The sequence below is a fragment of the Sminthopsis crassicaudata genome, chromosome 3, assembly GCF_048593235.1.
Source record: "Sminthopsis crassicaudata isolate SCR6 chromosome 3, ASM4859323v1, whole genome shotgun sequence".
Taxonomy (NCBI): Eukaryota; Metazoa; Chordata; class Mammalia; order Dasyuromorphia; family Dasyuridae; genus Sminthopsis; species Sminthopsis crassicaudata.
In genome coordinates this window covers 327,591,653-327,609,030 of record NC_133619.1, presented here as the reverse complement: position 1 = coordinate 327,609,030, position 17,378 = coordinate 327,591,653, and the positions used below count along the sequence as shown (strand labels likewise).

At 35.1% G+C, this 17,378-nt stretch overlaps 1 protein-coding gene across 4 annotated transcripts in view; it reads left to right on the top strand.

Moving 5' to 3' along the window:
- Positions 1-17,378, top strand: part of GSK3B (glycogen synthase kinase 3 beta) — a 226,549-nt gene that overhangs the window by 95,811 nt on the left and 113,360 nt on the right. For all 4 annotated transcript variants that reach the window (XM_074301332.1, XM_074301331.1, XM_074301330.1 and 1 more), the window contains exon 3: positions 653-736. In XM_074301332.1, coding sequence (XP_074157433.1) covers positions 653-736 — 84 coding nt within the window. The remainder of the gene's footprint in view (positions 1-652; positions 737-17,378) is intronic.

Below are 17,378 nucleotides of genomic sequence, written 5' to 3'. Positions count from 1 at the left end.
AAGTCACTTAACCCCAACCTCAAAAAAAAAAAAAAAAAAGACGACGACATACATACACCAACCAATAGAGTATGTAATGTATGTGTGCATTCATGCATACATGTATATATGTATTCCTCCAAATGTAATAGTATTCTGTTCACAATTGGTATGTAAATGGTTGTTTAATTGGATTTCTTATGGCAACTCTTCCTTCCTTGTTTGCTATTAGAATACATGTCTTTGTAGTTTTATTTTTATCTAATCTTATCTGTTTCTGATATAAATCATCAGAATACTGCTTTCATGAAGGCATCACTGTAAATACATAAGAAATTATGCTCTTATAACAAAGTGAGGACTAAACTTACTATATATTATTTGAAACCTTAGAGATAAATATTTTAGGTTCCTGTAATGCCATCCTTGTTAGTGAGCAGTCAGCCTAATCTAGTGTAGCTTACCATAAATCTTTTTATAAGTAAAAAGATAGCCAGATTTCTTTTATTTGTTAATTATTATACTAGATATTTTGTTTTCAAGTGTAGGTTGTATATTGACAGCAAATATTGTAAGTCTAGGCTATTTGTAGTACTTGCTGCTTTCTCTATTAATATTTTAGAATGCTTTATTTTTTAATATCTTTTCACATCTCTCTCTTTTTTTTTTTCAGAACAGAGAACTCCAGATCATGAGAAAGCTAGATCACTGTAACATAGTCCGATTGCGTTATTTCTTCTACTCCAGTGGAGAGAAGGTATGTGTGATTGTATTGCATGCAGAAAATGTAAATAGAGAGAAATAGATACTATAAGAATATTTGAGTCAGAGTCTGGTGTATTATAATATGTTGATGCTAATTATAATAAGACTATGTTATTCTTAGTAACACTTTATAGATTAATAATGTTTATAAATTATTATTATTTTTATCTTTGTAACATCCTTATGCTGGATTATATTATATTTTGTTGATGAGCAAATGTATATATCCATACTTGTGAATCTGGTGTTGGTACTTAGGTCTTTTTTAGTCCAAATCCATGTTTTCTACCATACTATTCTGTCTCTCTTTGATACAGAATATGAAAAATTGAGGAAATGTGACAAACTTCCAAGTTTCTCCCTTTTTAAATTTTCTCTCTAATTTTTAAAGAATTGAAGGAAAGTTTAGTGTCCGTTGTTAAAGTATTATAAAAAAACTACATGTTACTTTTTATATGTTGATTCGTGTATTAATCCCTAATACAAACTTTTTGGAAGGGTAAGGTTCTGTCATTTTGAAAAGGAGAGAATTTTGAGCAGAAAAGATATTATAAATTGAGAGTCTGCTATAGAGTATTCCTGTGTACCTTATCAACTCAAAGGATGGTGATGTAGTAGAATAAATAAGCTGAAAAGAAATGAGGGAAAGAATTTTTAAGAGGCAAAGAATTATTTTTGAGACATTCAAATGGAACATTTGCTCATTCTTGAAATTTAACCAAAATTATCATTTCCAAATTGTTATATTTGGCCACTGTATTAGTTATTATTTACTTTTAGAAAAATAACAAGTAATTTTATTTAAATGGACACTTATACATATCCAATTTATTTTTTGACAGTTTTGATATGCTCCTATTGAGCATCAGAAAAGTGGTGTCATTTCCCTGGGTGCAAGTAACTTATTTAAACTCCTATTTTTAAAATTCCTGAGTTAGTTTGAAAACCTTCATTCAAAGGCTTTGAATTTTGTAGATGATATGGTGTTCTACTTAGAAAACCCTAAAGAGTCAGTCAAAAATTAATTGAAAAATTAATAATTTCAGCAGAGTTACAAGATACAAAATAAACTTACATACACATCATAAATATGTCCATACATTAACAGCAAAATCCATAGGTAGAGAAATTCTATTGATAATAATTGCTAAAGGTATAACAACACTTAAGAGTCTTCTTGCCAGGAAACACATAGGAATTTTATGGCTATAACTACAAAACACTTTACACAGAGATTTCATTAATTGGTGAAATATTAATTTAATTTGTTATGGATTAACTGGACCAATATAATAAAAATGAACATTTTATGCCATTAAGATTGAGCTACAGTCCATAAATATGAAATTATCAAAGGATTCCTTTATAAAGGTAAAGAGAAAAATCTCAGAACTCACCTGGAATTTTAATAATAATAAATCAAGAATTCCATGAAAAATAATAGGGGGAAAAAGTGGGAAGAAAAGGAGCCTCATAGTACCAGACCTCAAGACAATATCACTAACTAATAATTATCAAAACAAATTTGGTACAGTTAAGAAGTAGAACTTAATTAAACCTAGAGTCAGGAAGAAGACCTAAGCTCACATTTAGCCTTAGTCTCTTCAACTCTAAAATGAAGATAATAGTAGTGCCTACCTCCCATGGTGGTTTTGAAGTTCATATGAAAATATTTATGAAGAACTTAGCATAGTCTTGGCCACATAGTAAGCACAATATAAATTTCGATGATGACAGTAATTGGAATAGATTAAGTACTTAGTATAAACAAAAATAAATGTAGTATCCTAGTGTTTAATGATCTCAAAGATCCTAGCTATCAAAATAAGAACTAAATATTTAACAAAAGCTGTTAAGTAACATTGTGAATAAATTAGAAGAACAAGGAAGAAATCACCTATCAGATCTACCGGTAAGAGAAGAATTTGTGACCAAATAAGATGTAAAGAAAATTGCAAATGATAAAATAATTTTAATTTCATAAATTTTAAAAAGTTTTTGCACAGACAAAAGCAATGCACCTGAAATTAGGAGAGAAGCAAGTAAATGGGGGAAAAAAATCTTTGGAACAAGGTTGTTTGATAAAACTTAGTGACCTATAAGGACCTAATGAGTCATTTTTATAAGATTAGGAACCACCCCAAATTGCTACATCTTCATAGCATATGAATAGTTTGTAGAAAAAGAACTCCATGCTACCAGTAGTCATATGGGGGGAAAAAAATTGTTCTAAATCACTAATAATTAGAGAAATGCAAATTAAAAAACTTCTAAGGTACCATTTCACATCCCTGAGATTGGGAAAGTAGGAAAAAAAAGGAAAATGACAAATATTGGAGAGGTTATGGGAAAATAGATACTCTTGGTGGAGTTCTAAATTGGCACCATGCCCCAAAGGCTGTTAAATTATTTGTACCCTTTGAACCAGCAATAACACTACTATTTCTATACTTCTAAAAGATCAAAGAAAGAGGAAAAGGACTCATGTGTGCAAAAAATATTTATAGCATTTATTTTGCTTTGGCAAAGAATTGGCAAATGAAGGGGTATCTATCAACTAGTTATGGCAAGTGAATGTCATGGAAGTTTATTAAGTAACAACAACATTGTAAAGATAACCAACTCTGAAAGTCTTAAGTACTCTGTTTAACAAAATGACTTAACCACAATTCCAGAGGACTCGTGATGATTTAAATATACTGCCCACTCCCAAATTGAGAGGACTTAGGATGAAAATTGAAACAGTATTTTTTTTTTTTTTTAACATGACCAGTGTGGGAATTTGTTTTGCTAGTTTATATGAATTTTTGTTTTTCTTGTTTTCTCATTGGGGAAGGGGTAGTCATGTAGTAGGAGGAATAGAAAATAAAGTGTCATTGCTTAAATATTATATTTAATTTTTTTTTAAAAATTAGAAATCTTAGCACTTAAAGAGCTAGAATTGTTGTCCTGGTCTTTAAGAGTTTTTAATTGTTCTTGTCATTCTTACTCTTCTCATCTTACTTTTGGTTTAGTCTATCTGAGATAGCTTTTTTTTTTTTTGATAAATATATGGCAGATGATTACACAAGATGGATAAAATGATTGCTTTTTATAATAGTGAAAGTATCAGAATGTGTAAGTACAATTCTTTTAGCCGAACCACAGATTTATTTTCTGAACCTCCACTAGCAGACAGGATGAGAGAGATATGTATTTTATACTTTTATCATATGGTTTTGATTTCTTATATACTTTACTTTCTATTTTTGAGAATGATGATCACCTCACATTTGAGTTTTGAGTTATCTACCAAATTTTCAAAGATTATTTTGGGCTTTGTATTTGTAGTGTAGGAATTTGTTTCTATGTGAGATTAGGGTGATAATGTGCTTCCACAGGATATAATTTGGTTATTTGATCATGGCTTTACAAGTATATTCAGAGAAATAAAATCTTACATAAAACCTTTAGTATTCAGCACAGCTGAATCTAATTGTTGCACTACAGGCAAAACAAATACTGCTTTGAATCAGTTTCTAGGTTCAGAATTTCTTCAGCTTTTAATTTTTTAGGAGAATGAGTAATTGTGTTAGTTTTGTCATTCCTCAAGTTTTAACATTGTTTGAAATAGTTTACTATGTTGTCCCAGCAAAATTATTATACAGACATATCTTTTCTTTTGAAGAATTTGATTTTTGTACGTGTTATATGTGTTCTACTTGTCTTAATAGAGGCTTGATTTATGGCTTAGTGTTTTTATTTTTTCTCACTGGGGATGAAAATGGCTCGGCTGGCTTGATTTTTGGAGAAAGAAAAAAAAGTTACTTGAGTCAGAGGTGTATTTGCTGAAATACTGAGCATATTGGTACTAATCTGGCAGTTACCCTTCTTGCTGCTTAGTTTCTTTTATTGGTTTACATAAGAGTCTTTCTGAAATAACTAATGTTTCTTGATTTTATGGGGAATTTGGTTTGAGAAGGGTCTAGTTGAAGTGAAATCCAAACTAGTAAGACAGACTTCTGTAGTATCAAACATTAATAGATCCCAAAGAAAGTTTTAAATGTGGATTATTATAAATATAGCTACTTAGGACACTATCTCAAGTATAAGCTAACATAGAACATCTTGTAATGCAGATAATTTGCTTACTAAGTTGCAGTAAATACTCAGTGAATTAAAGATTCTTGTCCCCATGTTCTGAGATTTCTTGCTTGGGTTAACAACTGAGCAGACTTTTTTTTTTTTTTAATTAATTTTATAATTATAACATTTTTTTTTTTTAAACAACATTATCCCTTGTACTCCCTTCTGTTCCTAGTTTTTACCTTCCTTCCCTCCATCCCCTCCCCTAGATGCCAGGCATTCCCATACATATTAAATATCTTATAGTATATCCCAGGTACAATATATATGTGCAGAACCGAATTTTGTTGTTGTTGTTGTTGCAAAGGAAGAATTGTATTCGGAGGGTAAAAATAATCTGGGAAGAAAAACAAAAACAAAAAAAAATGCTCACAGTTTACACTCATTTTCCAGTGTTCGTTTTCTGGGTGTAACTGATTCTGTCCATCATTGATCAATTGGGATTGGATTAGCTCTTCTCTATGTTGAAGATATCCACTTCCATCAGAATACATCCTCATACAGAATCATTGTTGAAGTGTATAATGATCTCTTAGTTCTGCTGAGCAGACATTTTGAAAACATTAACTACGTGGTGATTGGTTGACTCTGCAAGACATTAGCTATGTAGTAGAGTATAATAGTAATATAGTATAATCCAACTGAAATAACATCAGCAATATCGGTTCTTGACACATGAAGAGGAAGTTTGAACATAGTCACAATAAAATCATGGACATTTAGAGTTAAAAAAGACTTCTGTGTCCATGTAGTCTAGTCTGTAATAGGATTTTCTCTGCCGTGTTATTGATAAATGATCTTGCAGCCTCTGTTTGAATAACTCGCCACTTCTTGGGCTACCTATTCCACTACCTATACCACTATCATTTTTAGTAAGTTTTTATTTACATCAAATCTAAATCTGCCTCTTCAGCTTCCAGTCTTACTTTTTGCCTTTTGATGCCAAATCCCAACTCCCTTCTTCCCCCAACCCAAGTCTAATTCTTGACAATCCTTCAGATACTATATATTATAAATTTTATTGTGTTTGTCATCTGAAACTTCTCTTTTCCAGTTCTTTCAACTGATCTTTATATGATAAGGAGTTAGCTTGCCTTTTTATTTACAAAACCAATTGTTCTACTATTTTCTTTAGTCTCATGTCTTTCCACATTTCTTGCATACTATTCATCTTCTTGGATGCTGGACAGCTCTCTATCTCTTGTTAATATCTTTGCCTTTATTCATTTTGTCCTTTAGCCGGACTTTTCTATTCCTTCCTCCTTTAAGAATTAATTCTGGTGGTGCTTTGCTTTCAAAATCAGGAGAGGCCTTTTCTGAGAATCTCTTCTTCAAATTTATTTTATAGTATTCTATATCTGTTCTTTGCATTTAATCATATTCTGTTATTTGTTTATACATATTTCTCTCTATCTTAATCTCTTCTGTTTTATTAGCTCCTTGAGAGCAAGGCCTATTTGCTGATTTTTTGTTCTCATTTTCATGTCTCATTGTACATGATTCCATGGACAAGTTTTCTTGGCAGAAATCCTCGAGTGGTTTGCAAATGTATAAAGTCAGTTTTCAATACTACCTACCTGCCCCATTTGCTTTTAATTTTAAAACATTTTTTAAAAGGTTTTTTTTAACTTTAACTTTTAAAAATAAATGTTGATCTAAATTGCACTTGTTTTTAATCATCTCATCTTTTGGAAGTAAAGTAGTACTATTTTCAGCATTTATGTATTTTTCTGTTTAAAAACAAAATAAAATAAAACCCGTAAGGAGCATTTACTGTGTTCAGTTGATCCTCTTTTTATATATGATTTTACATCCTTTTCAGACAATTTGTTAACAGTCATAATTATTTATAAGACCTGCAGGGAAGAAAGTAAAAGTTAGAATTGTCTATTCATTGTTTGAACTGCACACAGAATCAATCATGAGCAAAGGGTTCTATTATACCTTTAATGCTCCTCTAAATGCTCTCAAGTGAGTAAGAAAGTAGAAGGGGAAGAAGCCCATTCACTTAAATGCAAGGGGACACTAGAGAAGGCATTTGAGGTTTAACTACCTCAATAGTGAGAGGTGGGAGCCTCAGACAAGATCTAGCTCTTAAATTCATCCTATAATTAGGAACAAACTCAAATTACTACTTTTCTACACATTTCTACTATATAGAAAATAATTTCTTCCCTAGAAAGTTGACTTGGCCATCACAATTGTACAAGAAGTTGTAGAATTGCAAATATCACTTTATGAGGCAATTCATATTTTAAAATAGTTATAAATGCATATTATAGCTGACTTGGAAAGTGAACACAATTCACCTTCTAACATTTGCCTCAGAACCTCCTCTTCCCTGTTTTGCTCTATTTTCCTCTTTACTGTCTTTTTCTATTTCCTTATATGCTGTCTCCTCTTTCCACTCTTTTTCATCTCCCTTTTCAAATTTTGTCACCTTCTTTCCCTTTCTTTACACTTTTGCTTCCATTCCTTTTCATAAATTCATAGTGTTTAGAAGTAAAAAAATATTTTAACATTTGTTCATTTAAGCCCACTGGGGCCAGTGTTTTGTTTTGTTTTGCTTTGTTTAAGGAAGACCAGTAAGTTGTTCTTTTGCTTGAATGTATCACTTAATAGATTTTTTTTCTCCCAATTATATTACTGACTCTACAGAAACAAGTTTTCCCATCTCAACTTTTGGAAAAAAAGATTTTGAAAGCTACTAAAAAGAAAAAAACAAACTATATTTTATGAGAGAACCGCTAGGCTACCAAAAAATCTCCATTTACTCTCTACACCCTTTTTTCTTCCTGGAGGGTCCTTATTGATCTATATAACTTGTTTAATAATATAGAGGCAAACTTACTTGTATAATAGAGTCAAGATCCAAAAGAGACCCTATTTGTCATTTGGTCGATCAGTCCCATTGTACTTAGGGGGGACAGTGAGACCCAGAGAAGTTAAATATTTTATATAAGGTTATATAGCTAATCCCCAGAGCCAGAATTCAAACCCAAGCTGTCTCTTAAGTTTAGAGTGCTTTTTTTTTTTAATTATAATTTTTTATTAAAGCTTTTTTCAAAACATATGCATGGATAATTTTTCAACATTAATCCTTGCAAAACCTCATATTTCAATTTCTCCATCCCCTCCCCTAGATGGCAAGTAGTCCAATATATGTTGAACATGGTAGAAATATATGTTAAATCCAATATAGGCATATATATTTATACAATTATTTTGCTACACAAGAAAAAGCAAGCAGGAAAAAATGAGAAAGAAGATAATGCAAGCAAACAACAGAAAGAGTAAAAATGCAGAAAGCTTTCTACTTCACATAGGTGATACTGCTGCTTAGGTGACACAGATGAGGCAGGTTTAATTGCTCATATTAATGTCTGTTTCTTATTGATTACAGGTACTTTGTGAGGTAAGTAATGAGATAAAGTTTTAGGAAAAACAATACAGTGTCCTGTTCTGTCAAAGGACCTGCTTTTCTGAAGTTGGCAGGGGAAGAGACCAGACTTAACTAAGTGGAAACCTTATGTTATAGAGGGTATTGTAAAAGTCTGAGTGTAGTTTTAAGCTTGGATTGATTTTAGAACATCCTATTGGGGCTAGGGGGAGAAGGAGGAGGGAGAGATGAAATCAGTATTTATTAACAAACAGCAATTAGGCATTTTAATTTGGATAAGAGTTCTTATCCTGTATTACAATATTTTAACAGCATTTTGACAATATTAAAGCCACACACATAGATATGCTAAACTTTACTAGAAATATATACTTGATCAGCAGTTTCCAGCCCCATTCAAATCCAAATGCTATAAGACTGCTCCAACTAGATAAATTTGTCTTCACTATTTACTTATCAATTAATTGAGTAGCATTTTAATTTTTTTAATTTTACTTCCTCTTCCCGTGCCTTACCATTTTTAGGTTTCTTTTTTGGTTGTATTTCCAAGCCTGGGGACTATAAATAACCTAGTTTACTACATTTGACTGGAGAGGGAAAGGTAGCCAGAGGACAAAGGCTCTGGACTTGAAATGTGGGATAATTGCAGCCTTTGGTCTTGAGGTATAATTATTAATATTTATTGTATTGGAGCAATGCATTCTTGCTTAAATTAATACAGAAGAGATTTTAGCGAATATTAATTGAAGAAAACATTTGGCAATCTTTTTCTGACTTGAGATTAATTGGATTTTGTGAAACTCTTAAATTCAAAGGACAAGGAGAATATTTTACTATACTTCATCTACCATCATGATTTAACTTTGATCAAGAATCTTTACCATTTCCTATATCTTCTATCATTCTTTTTCCTTTCTGTCTGGCTGTTTTTTCCCTCTTCTTTTTCTTCCTCCTACTTGTCTCCTTTTTGCCTCTTCTGCTAAAACAGGAAAATGTCTATCATAGACTTTTAGTGTTTAAAAAAAAAGTTCTTCTTAAAATTGTATATTCTTATTGCATTTATTTTAGAAGAATTTTATTTTTAAATCAGTTCATTGTAAAAATAGAAGAGATTGGCAGGAATTCTATGTGCTTCAATATAATATAAAATTTTTTTCCCCTGAGGATGGGGTTAAGTGACTTGCCCAAGGTCACATAGGTAGGAATTGTTAAGCGTCTGAGACCAGATTTGAACTTGTGTCCTCCTGAATTCAAGGCTGGTGCGCTATCCACTGCGCCACCTAGCTGCCCCTATAATATAAAATTTTTATGAATTCCAAAACAATGTAAACTCTCTGAGGAACAGAGAGGAACACATTTACATAAGTCTTTGAACCCTCATTGTATAGCTTAGTGCATTGCATTAATGAGTGTTTAATAAATGTTTGAGTTTAAATGAATTTGAACCTGGCAAAATTGCAAACCCCATATATCTTCAAAAAGGATATGCAAAAGCTGTGCTCATTGGATGATTTTTAAAATTACTTGCCTAAAAGTTAAGGATTATGACAAGTTATCATAATGCAATCAGTCTTTCTGAAGTTGGTCACATATACAGTGCAGTGATAAGAAGATAGTTTAGTAATATCTTGAAGTTTCTTGAATCATCAAAAAATGATTCTATTATATTGAATGTACTTTTAATGTTTGGCATTTTGGTGTACTTATGGTCTCACTAATATGATTATTTACAAGTTGTATATTCATGTCTTTTTATCCCAGATGACTCTTGTTGATATACTGTAAATCTTCCACAGTGGGGCTCCTTTTATTTTTGTTTTTTAATCCCCAGTCATCGTGTCTTTTTTTTTTTTTTTATGCATGTACATTCATTTTATACATATTTCCTCATGAGTCATGTTGGGAGAGAAAAATTAGAACAAAAGAGAAAAAACCACGAAGGAAAAAAAGGAAGAAAATAAAAAGTGAACATAACATGTCTTGATTTATAATTCTCTCTCTGGATGCAGATGGCATTTTCCATCCAAACTTTATTGGGATGGCTTTGGACTGCTGAGCCACTGAGAAGAACCAAGTCTAATTGTTCATCTCACAATCTTGCTGTTGCTGTGTTTGTATTCCTAGTTCTGCTTGTTTCACTCAGCATCAGTTCATCTTTCCAGAAGTGGACCTCCTTTTGTACTGAGGATCTTAGGATGGATACCAGGGAAGCACTGAAATTATTCATTGGCTATCTCCTGCCAAACTGACCTTGTTTCTGTTCCTCATTCATAATTCTTCATCTCTTGATTCCATTTTTTTTTGCCCTGGCTATCCCCCATTCCTAGAATGCATTCTCTCCTTACCTCAGGGAATCCTTTCTTCCTTCAAGATACAGTTCAGATACCATCATCTATATGAAATCCTTCTTGATTCACCCAAACTTCTTGTGCCCTCTTCATAGAACTTTGTATTTAGTGACTCTGTGTGTGTGTGTGTGTGTGTGTGTGTGTGTGTGTGTGTGTGTGTGTGTGTGTATTGTTTTTTTTGCTGAGGCAATTGGAGTTAAGTGACTTGCCCAGGGTCACACAGCTAGGAAGTGTTAAGTGTCTGAGGTCAAATTTGAACTCGGGTCCTCCTGAATTCAGAGCTGGTGTTCTATTCACTGCACCACCTAGCTGCCTATATATACATATATATATATTTTGTACTTGTTTCTCCCACATTAGAATATAAACTCATTGTGAGTAGGAATCATTTTATACTTTGTTCTTTGTCTAGTAGACATCTTCAGCAAGTCAAAAACTGATTATCTTTTCCCCTAATTTACAACAATAATCTTGTGGTTGGTTTCCCAACCATAAGATTCTCCCCCCTAATGGCCATTTTTCAGCCATGTGTCCAAAGCAATTTCTTACAAGTCTGTCCATATCAATTCCCTCCTCCTCTAGGATTAAATATAAAATTCTCAGTTTAGCTTTCAAAAACCTTATGCCACCCATCCCAATATATTAGTAATACTGGTTTGTTTGATGTTCCCTGCACAGGATGCTGTCTCTCAGTTCTGAGCATTTTCACTGGCTGAGCCTCATGTCTGAAGTGCCCTCCCTCCCCATCTCTACCTCATAATTATCCCTCTTGATTCCAGTTCTTTTCCCTCTATTGATTATTTCTAGTTTTTCCTATATATTACTTGTTTGTATATAGTTGTTTACATGTTATCTCTTCTTAGAGAGCAGGGATTATCTTTTTACTTTATTTGATCCCCAATACTTAGCCCAGTGCCTGGCACATAGTAAAATACTTAATTGTTTGTTGACTTGTATCTGCAGCACTTAGCACTATGCCTGACACATAGTAGGCTTGTAATAAATTCTTTTTGATTGCTTTTTAATCAAGAGAAAGGAATTCTGATTTGGTCTTTTTCATTTGGGGTCAGTGTGTTACCTATTTTCAGTATTTCTCCCAAGTCATATCTATTGATGAATCAATTATGGGTTATTCCTTCATTTGCATGTTAATAGCCTGGACAATAGATGCTATACTTTGTAGGAAAAAAAATTTAATGACCTTCAGCCCTATGTAAAGCTCCTTTTATTTTTGCTGTGGTAAGAGACGGAGGAAGCTAAAAACCACACTATTTTTATTCCTTTTAAAAAAATAGCTTTTAATTTTCAAAATATATGCAAAGATAGTTTTCAACATTCACCCTCGCAAAACCTTGTGTTCCAAACTTTTTCGCCCTCCCTTCTCTCCATCCTTTCTCTTAGACATCAAGAAATCCAATACATGCCAGATATGTGCAATTCCTTCTACATATATTTCCACAATCAGGATGCTGCACAAGAAAAATCAGATCAATAAGGGAAAAAAAGAGAGAGAAAATAAAAAGCAAGCAAACAAGAACAAAAAAGGTTAAAACACTATATTGTGCTCCAGTCAGCCCCCATAGTCCTCTCTTTGGATACATATGGTGTTAGGATTACTAAGTGAGAACTGAGGTTGTCTGGATAGTGACAAGGTGAGAATTCAGGTTTTCTGGACAATTACAAGGTGAGAACTCAGGTTGACTTGATAGAGGGGGCAAGCTCATTGGCTGGGGTGGTTCTTCCCAGAAGCCCTTGCATTATCCCACACCCATTCTCTGGGAGGATAAAAGAGACAGCACTGGGCGCAGAGAGCAGATCGGCCTGGAGAAGGATAAGAGCTGGAGGAGATTCAGAGCCAGGATTCAAGAGAAGACTCTGAATTGCATCAGGCTTGACGGGGCTCTCTGCAGGAAGGGAAGTCACTTCTTTGGACAAGAGTTAACAGCAACTGCCTGGAGACAACGGTTCATTACAGGAAGAAGAATCTGTTGGAGAGATTTGAGTAGAAGACACAGCAGATCTCTTCCCAGAGAGCGATCCAGCAGCTTCTAGAGACGACAGCTCACTACAATTGGCGCCCAACGTGGGGCAAGGACTTTTGCTTATCCTGACAAGAGGAGCTAGACCAGACCTTCGCAATTTGGCGCCCGAACAGGGACAGACACGGTCCTGATTCCAGTGGAAAAGCTAACGATCTAGATCTCAGTCTCTCTGACCCAGAACCGTGAGTAACGAGGAAACTTTGTTAAAGATTAAGTGAGCGTGCTAATAGATAAATAAGGAACTTAACTTGTTAAGGGCTAAACCAGGAATCTCTTATAGCTGAAATGGGGCAGATGTTAGCTATATTCAATCCCTGGACCTCAGCCGACTCAACCCCAGCCCCAGAAGCAACCTCAGCTCCATTCAGGAGTGGTACTATAGAGAGTATAATCAAGATAATTGAGGAGCAGAGTTTACTTGTAACCTGGGTACAGATTGCTAAACTCTTGGCTGCATTAAGACGCACATCCCCTTGGTTCTTAGAGGAAGAAAAGATAGATGTAGATAAATGGAAGCTAGTGGGATATGAAATGAAAGAATTTCAAGCAAAAAATGGGCCTCGTTCAATTTCTGCAGAAGTATTTTATATCTACAACATAGTTCAATTAGCCTTAAACTATCAAGCAAGTTGTAGGAGAAGGAAAAGTTCTAAAAATGAACAGAGGAGGAAGTGTGAGGAAAAAAGGAAAGATCAAGATCTTTCCCTAGAGCAAGAGGATTTAAATGAGGAATTATGGTATGATTCTCTTGAAGAAGCTTCAACCCTGCCTAGAGAACAGATTATTGACAGGCCCACATCAACCCCACCTTCAGAGATGGAGGAAGAAAGAGGGGAAGAGGCAGAAACACAAACAGAATTGCCTGTGAAGAAGCCTAAGCCTATGACAAGATTAGAAAAAGCATTGGTTAAAGCTAAGAGAGAAGGACAGGATATAAGTGATTTTATACATGCATATCCTGTGATTGAAAATACTGACTCTGTAGGTAAAAAAAGGAGAAGATATGCACCTTTAGATTTGAATACAATTAAGGATTTGAAAAAAGGTTGTACCCTTTATGGGGCTACATCAGCTTATGTCAAAATGTTACTAGATGGTTTGTCTTATGAAGTCCTAACCCCAAATGATTGGAAATCCATAGCAAGGACATGTCTGGAACCTGGAGAAAATTTATTATGGCTTGCGGAATTTCATGAATTATGTAAAATTCAAGTCAGATGCAATTTGGAAATAGGAGTTAACACACAATTCACTTTTGAGCACTTAGCTGGTGAAGGTCAGTATGGAGAGAATTCGGAACAGATTAATTATACCATGACAATATATGAACAAATTGCTAAGGCTGCGATAAAAGCTTGGGGTGTCCTTCCTGGACAGAAAGATCGTGGAGAGGCTTTCACTAAAATACAGCAAGGTCCCAATGAACCTTTTGCAGATTTTGTGGGACGTTTGCAAACTGCTGTCAAAAGAACTATTGGAGAAAATTCAGCTACAGAAATAATGACCAGACATCTGGCTAAGGAAAATGCCAATGAGATTTGCAAAAGAATTATATGGGGATTAGACAAAGATGCTCCTTTAGAGGAGATCATAAGACGCTGTGCTACAGTGGGAACAAATGCTTTTTACACCCGGACAATGATGAATGTGGAAAGACAGGGTCCCTCCTGGCAAGGGCCTTCTAGAGAAACTCGGCGATGTTTTCAATGTGGAAAAATTGGGCATCTAAGAGCTCAGTGTAGATATGGAGATACAGTGAGAAGACAGGGTGAGAGAAGACCTAAAACTCCATGTCCAAAATGTCACAAGGGCCTCCACTGGGCCTCCGAATGTAGATTGAACCAGGGAAATGACAGGTGGGGCCCAGCTTCAGCCCCCCAAGTGGGGCATGATGGCAGCCGAGGTTACATCCAGAGAATTTTAAGACATGATCAATCAGCCAAAAGGCAATCAGATGGAAGAAAGGGATTGAAATTAGGAAAAATAGAGTTGTGTGCAGTAGAGACTACCGAGATACTCCCTGGAGAAGTGAAATCTGTTCCTGTTGAGCCTATGGATCCTTTGCCTCCAGGCACAGTAGGCTTGACCATTTCACCTTCTGAGAGTGCCTACAAAACAGTGTCCATCCATACACTGATGTGGGAGACTGGAGAACGTGTATCTAATATCCCAGTCACTAACACAGGCAGACAACGTGTGATTTATCAACCAGGAGAAGTAGTAGCATCAGGCTTATTGTTACGGACCCCTAATAAGCAACCTAGTGATAGTCGCCTAGATTTTGACTCCAATGAACAAAATCCAGGAATATATTGGACAGCAGCTGTGACAGCTGACCGACCTATGCTTACTATTTATATAAACGGAATACCATTTGAAGGATTGGTAGACACGGGTGCAGATCGTACAGTTATTAGAGGTGCCAATTGGCCCGGTCACTGGCCAAAGATTAAAGCAGACACCTATATGTCTGGGGTGGGAGGATCAATAGCAGCAGAAGTTAGTGCTAGGCCTTTGAGATGGGTATTTGAAGGAGAAACAGGAGCTTTTACTTCTTTTGTGGTTGAAAAAATCCCCATCAATCTGTGGGGAAGAGACATTTTACAGCAGATAGGATTACAAATAAGCACTTCGGCTTTTTAGGCAGGGCTGCTGTTGAAGGCCTACCTGCACTTTCACCAGTTCCTATTCAGTGGAAGACTGATTCACCAGTGTGGGTAGAACAGTGGCCCTTAAGAAGTGATAAAATTCAGGCCTTATTAGACATAGTGCAAGAACAACTTGACCAAGGACACTTGCGGCCTTCTCTAAGTCCTTGGAACTCCCCAGTATTTGTGGTGAAAAAGAAATCTGGAAAATGGAGGATGTTAACTGATCTAAGAAGAGTAAATGAACAGATGGAAACTATGGGACTTCCATCTCCTACTCAGTTGCCAAGAGAATGGCCTCTATGGGTTATAGACATTAAGGATTGTTTCTATTCTATTCCTCTAGATAAGGAGGATATGAAAAGATTTGCTTTTTCAGTGCCTAGTGTTAATTTGGCTGAGCCTTATAAAAGATATGAATGGACAGTTTTGCCACAGGGAATGAAAAACAGCCCTACTATGTGCCAAATGTATGTTGCAGCTGCTCTTGCTCCAGTAAGAAAAGCCTTTCCAAAAGTAATATTGTTACATTATATGGATGATATTTTGGGATGTGCACCTGAGGAACAAATGTTAGAGGCATGTCTACAAAGGACCATGGAAACATTAAAGTACTACAAACTGCATATAGCTACAGAAAAAATTCAAAGACATGCTCCTTTTCAATATTTAGGATATGAAGTATATCCTAAGACACTCACAGTACAAAAGCTTTCTTTAAGAACAGAGAAGTTGAACACCTTAAATGACTTTCAAAAATTAATAGGAGATATCCAATGGATGCGTCCAGTGTTAGGCTTAACTACCAATCAACTACAACCTCTATATGACATTTTAAGGGGAGACAGTGCTTTAAATTCACCACGCCAGCTTACAAAAGAAGCACAAGAGGCTTTGAGAGAAGTTGAACTGGCTTTATCCAATGTGGTTGAAAGAGTCACTCAAAAACCCTTGGAAATATCAGTTTTTGCTACAAAAGAGGCACCCACAGCAGTCCTTCATCAAGGAGACAGAGTGATTGAGTGGGTGAACCTCCCAGCACAACCAGAACAAAGCCTTACACCTTACCCAGTGCTTGTGGCTAGGATTTTATTAAAGGCTATTAAGAGAGTAATACAATTATCTGGGATAAGTCCTGAAAAAATATACACATTCTATACTAACGCACAGGTTAATGTATGCTGTGAGACCATCCCAGAATGGCAAATTTTATTGGCCACCGCTCCAAATTTTGCACATGGATCTCCATTAAAGATTACCCGGCTACTACATAATTGGCGATGGATTTTTGAAGAAAAGGTTTCTAAGGTTCCTCTTAAAGGACCAACAATCTTTACAGATGCCTCCAATGAAAATATTTGTGCCATATACTCTCATGATTTAACCATAAAGAGAGTAATCAGGACTCCTTTTGAATCCACTCAACAGAATGAATTATTTGCTATCATGCTAGCTCTCACTTATTACCCAGGAGACGTAAATATAATTACTGATTCAGCCTATTCAGTAGGTGTAGTACAAAGAATTGCCACAGCCCAAATAAAATTTGCAGCCTCCAATATTTATCAGCTCTTTAAGGAACTTCAAGAGCAAGTGAGAAAACATCCAGGCAAGATTTATATCTTGCATGTCCACTCACATAGTGGACTTCCAGGTCCCATTTTTGATGGAAATTCAAAGGCAGATAGCCTTCTAACCATGTTAGCCAGTAGTCCTTTATTTCAGGAAGCACAAGAATCTCATTCTAAATATCATCAGGCTGCTCGAGCTTTACGTTTACAATTTGGAATCACAAGAGAGGAAGCTAGGAGCATAGTAAAAAGCTGTACAGCTTGTCTTCTTTTCCATGCTCCTACACTCCCTCCAGGGAAGAATCCTCGTGGTTTGAGACCCAATGAAATCTGGCAAATGGATGTGACCCATTATAAATCTTTTGGTCGTCTATCTTTTATTCATGTCGTGGTAGACACCTTTTCAGGATTCACATTTGCAATGCCAGCAGCAAAAGAGACAGCCCGAGTGGTCACTGAATTCCTTATACAAGCTTTTGCAATTATGGGTGTGCCACAAG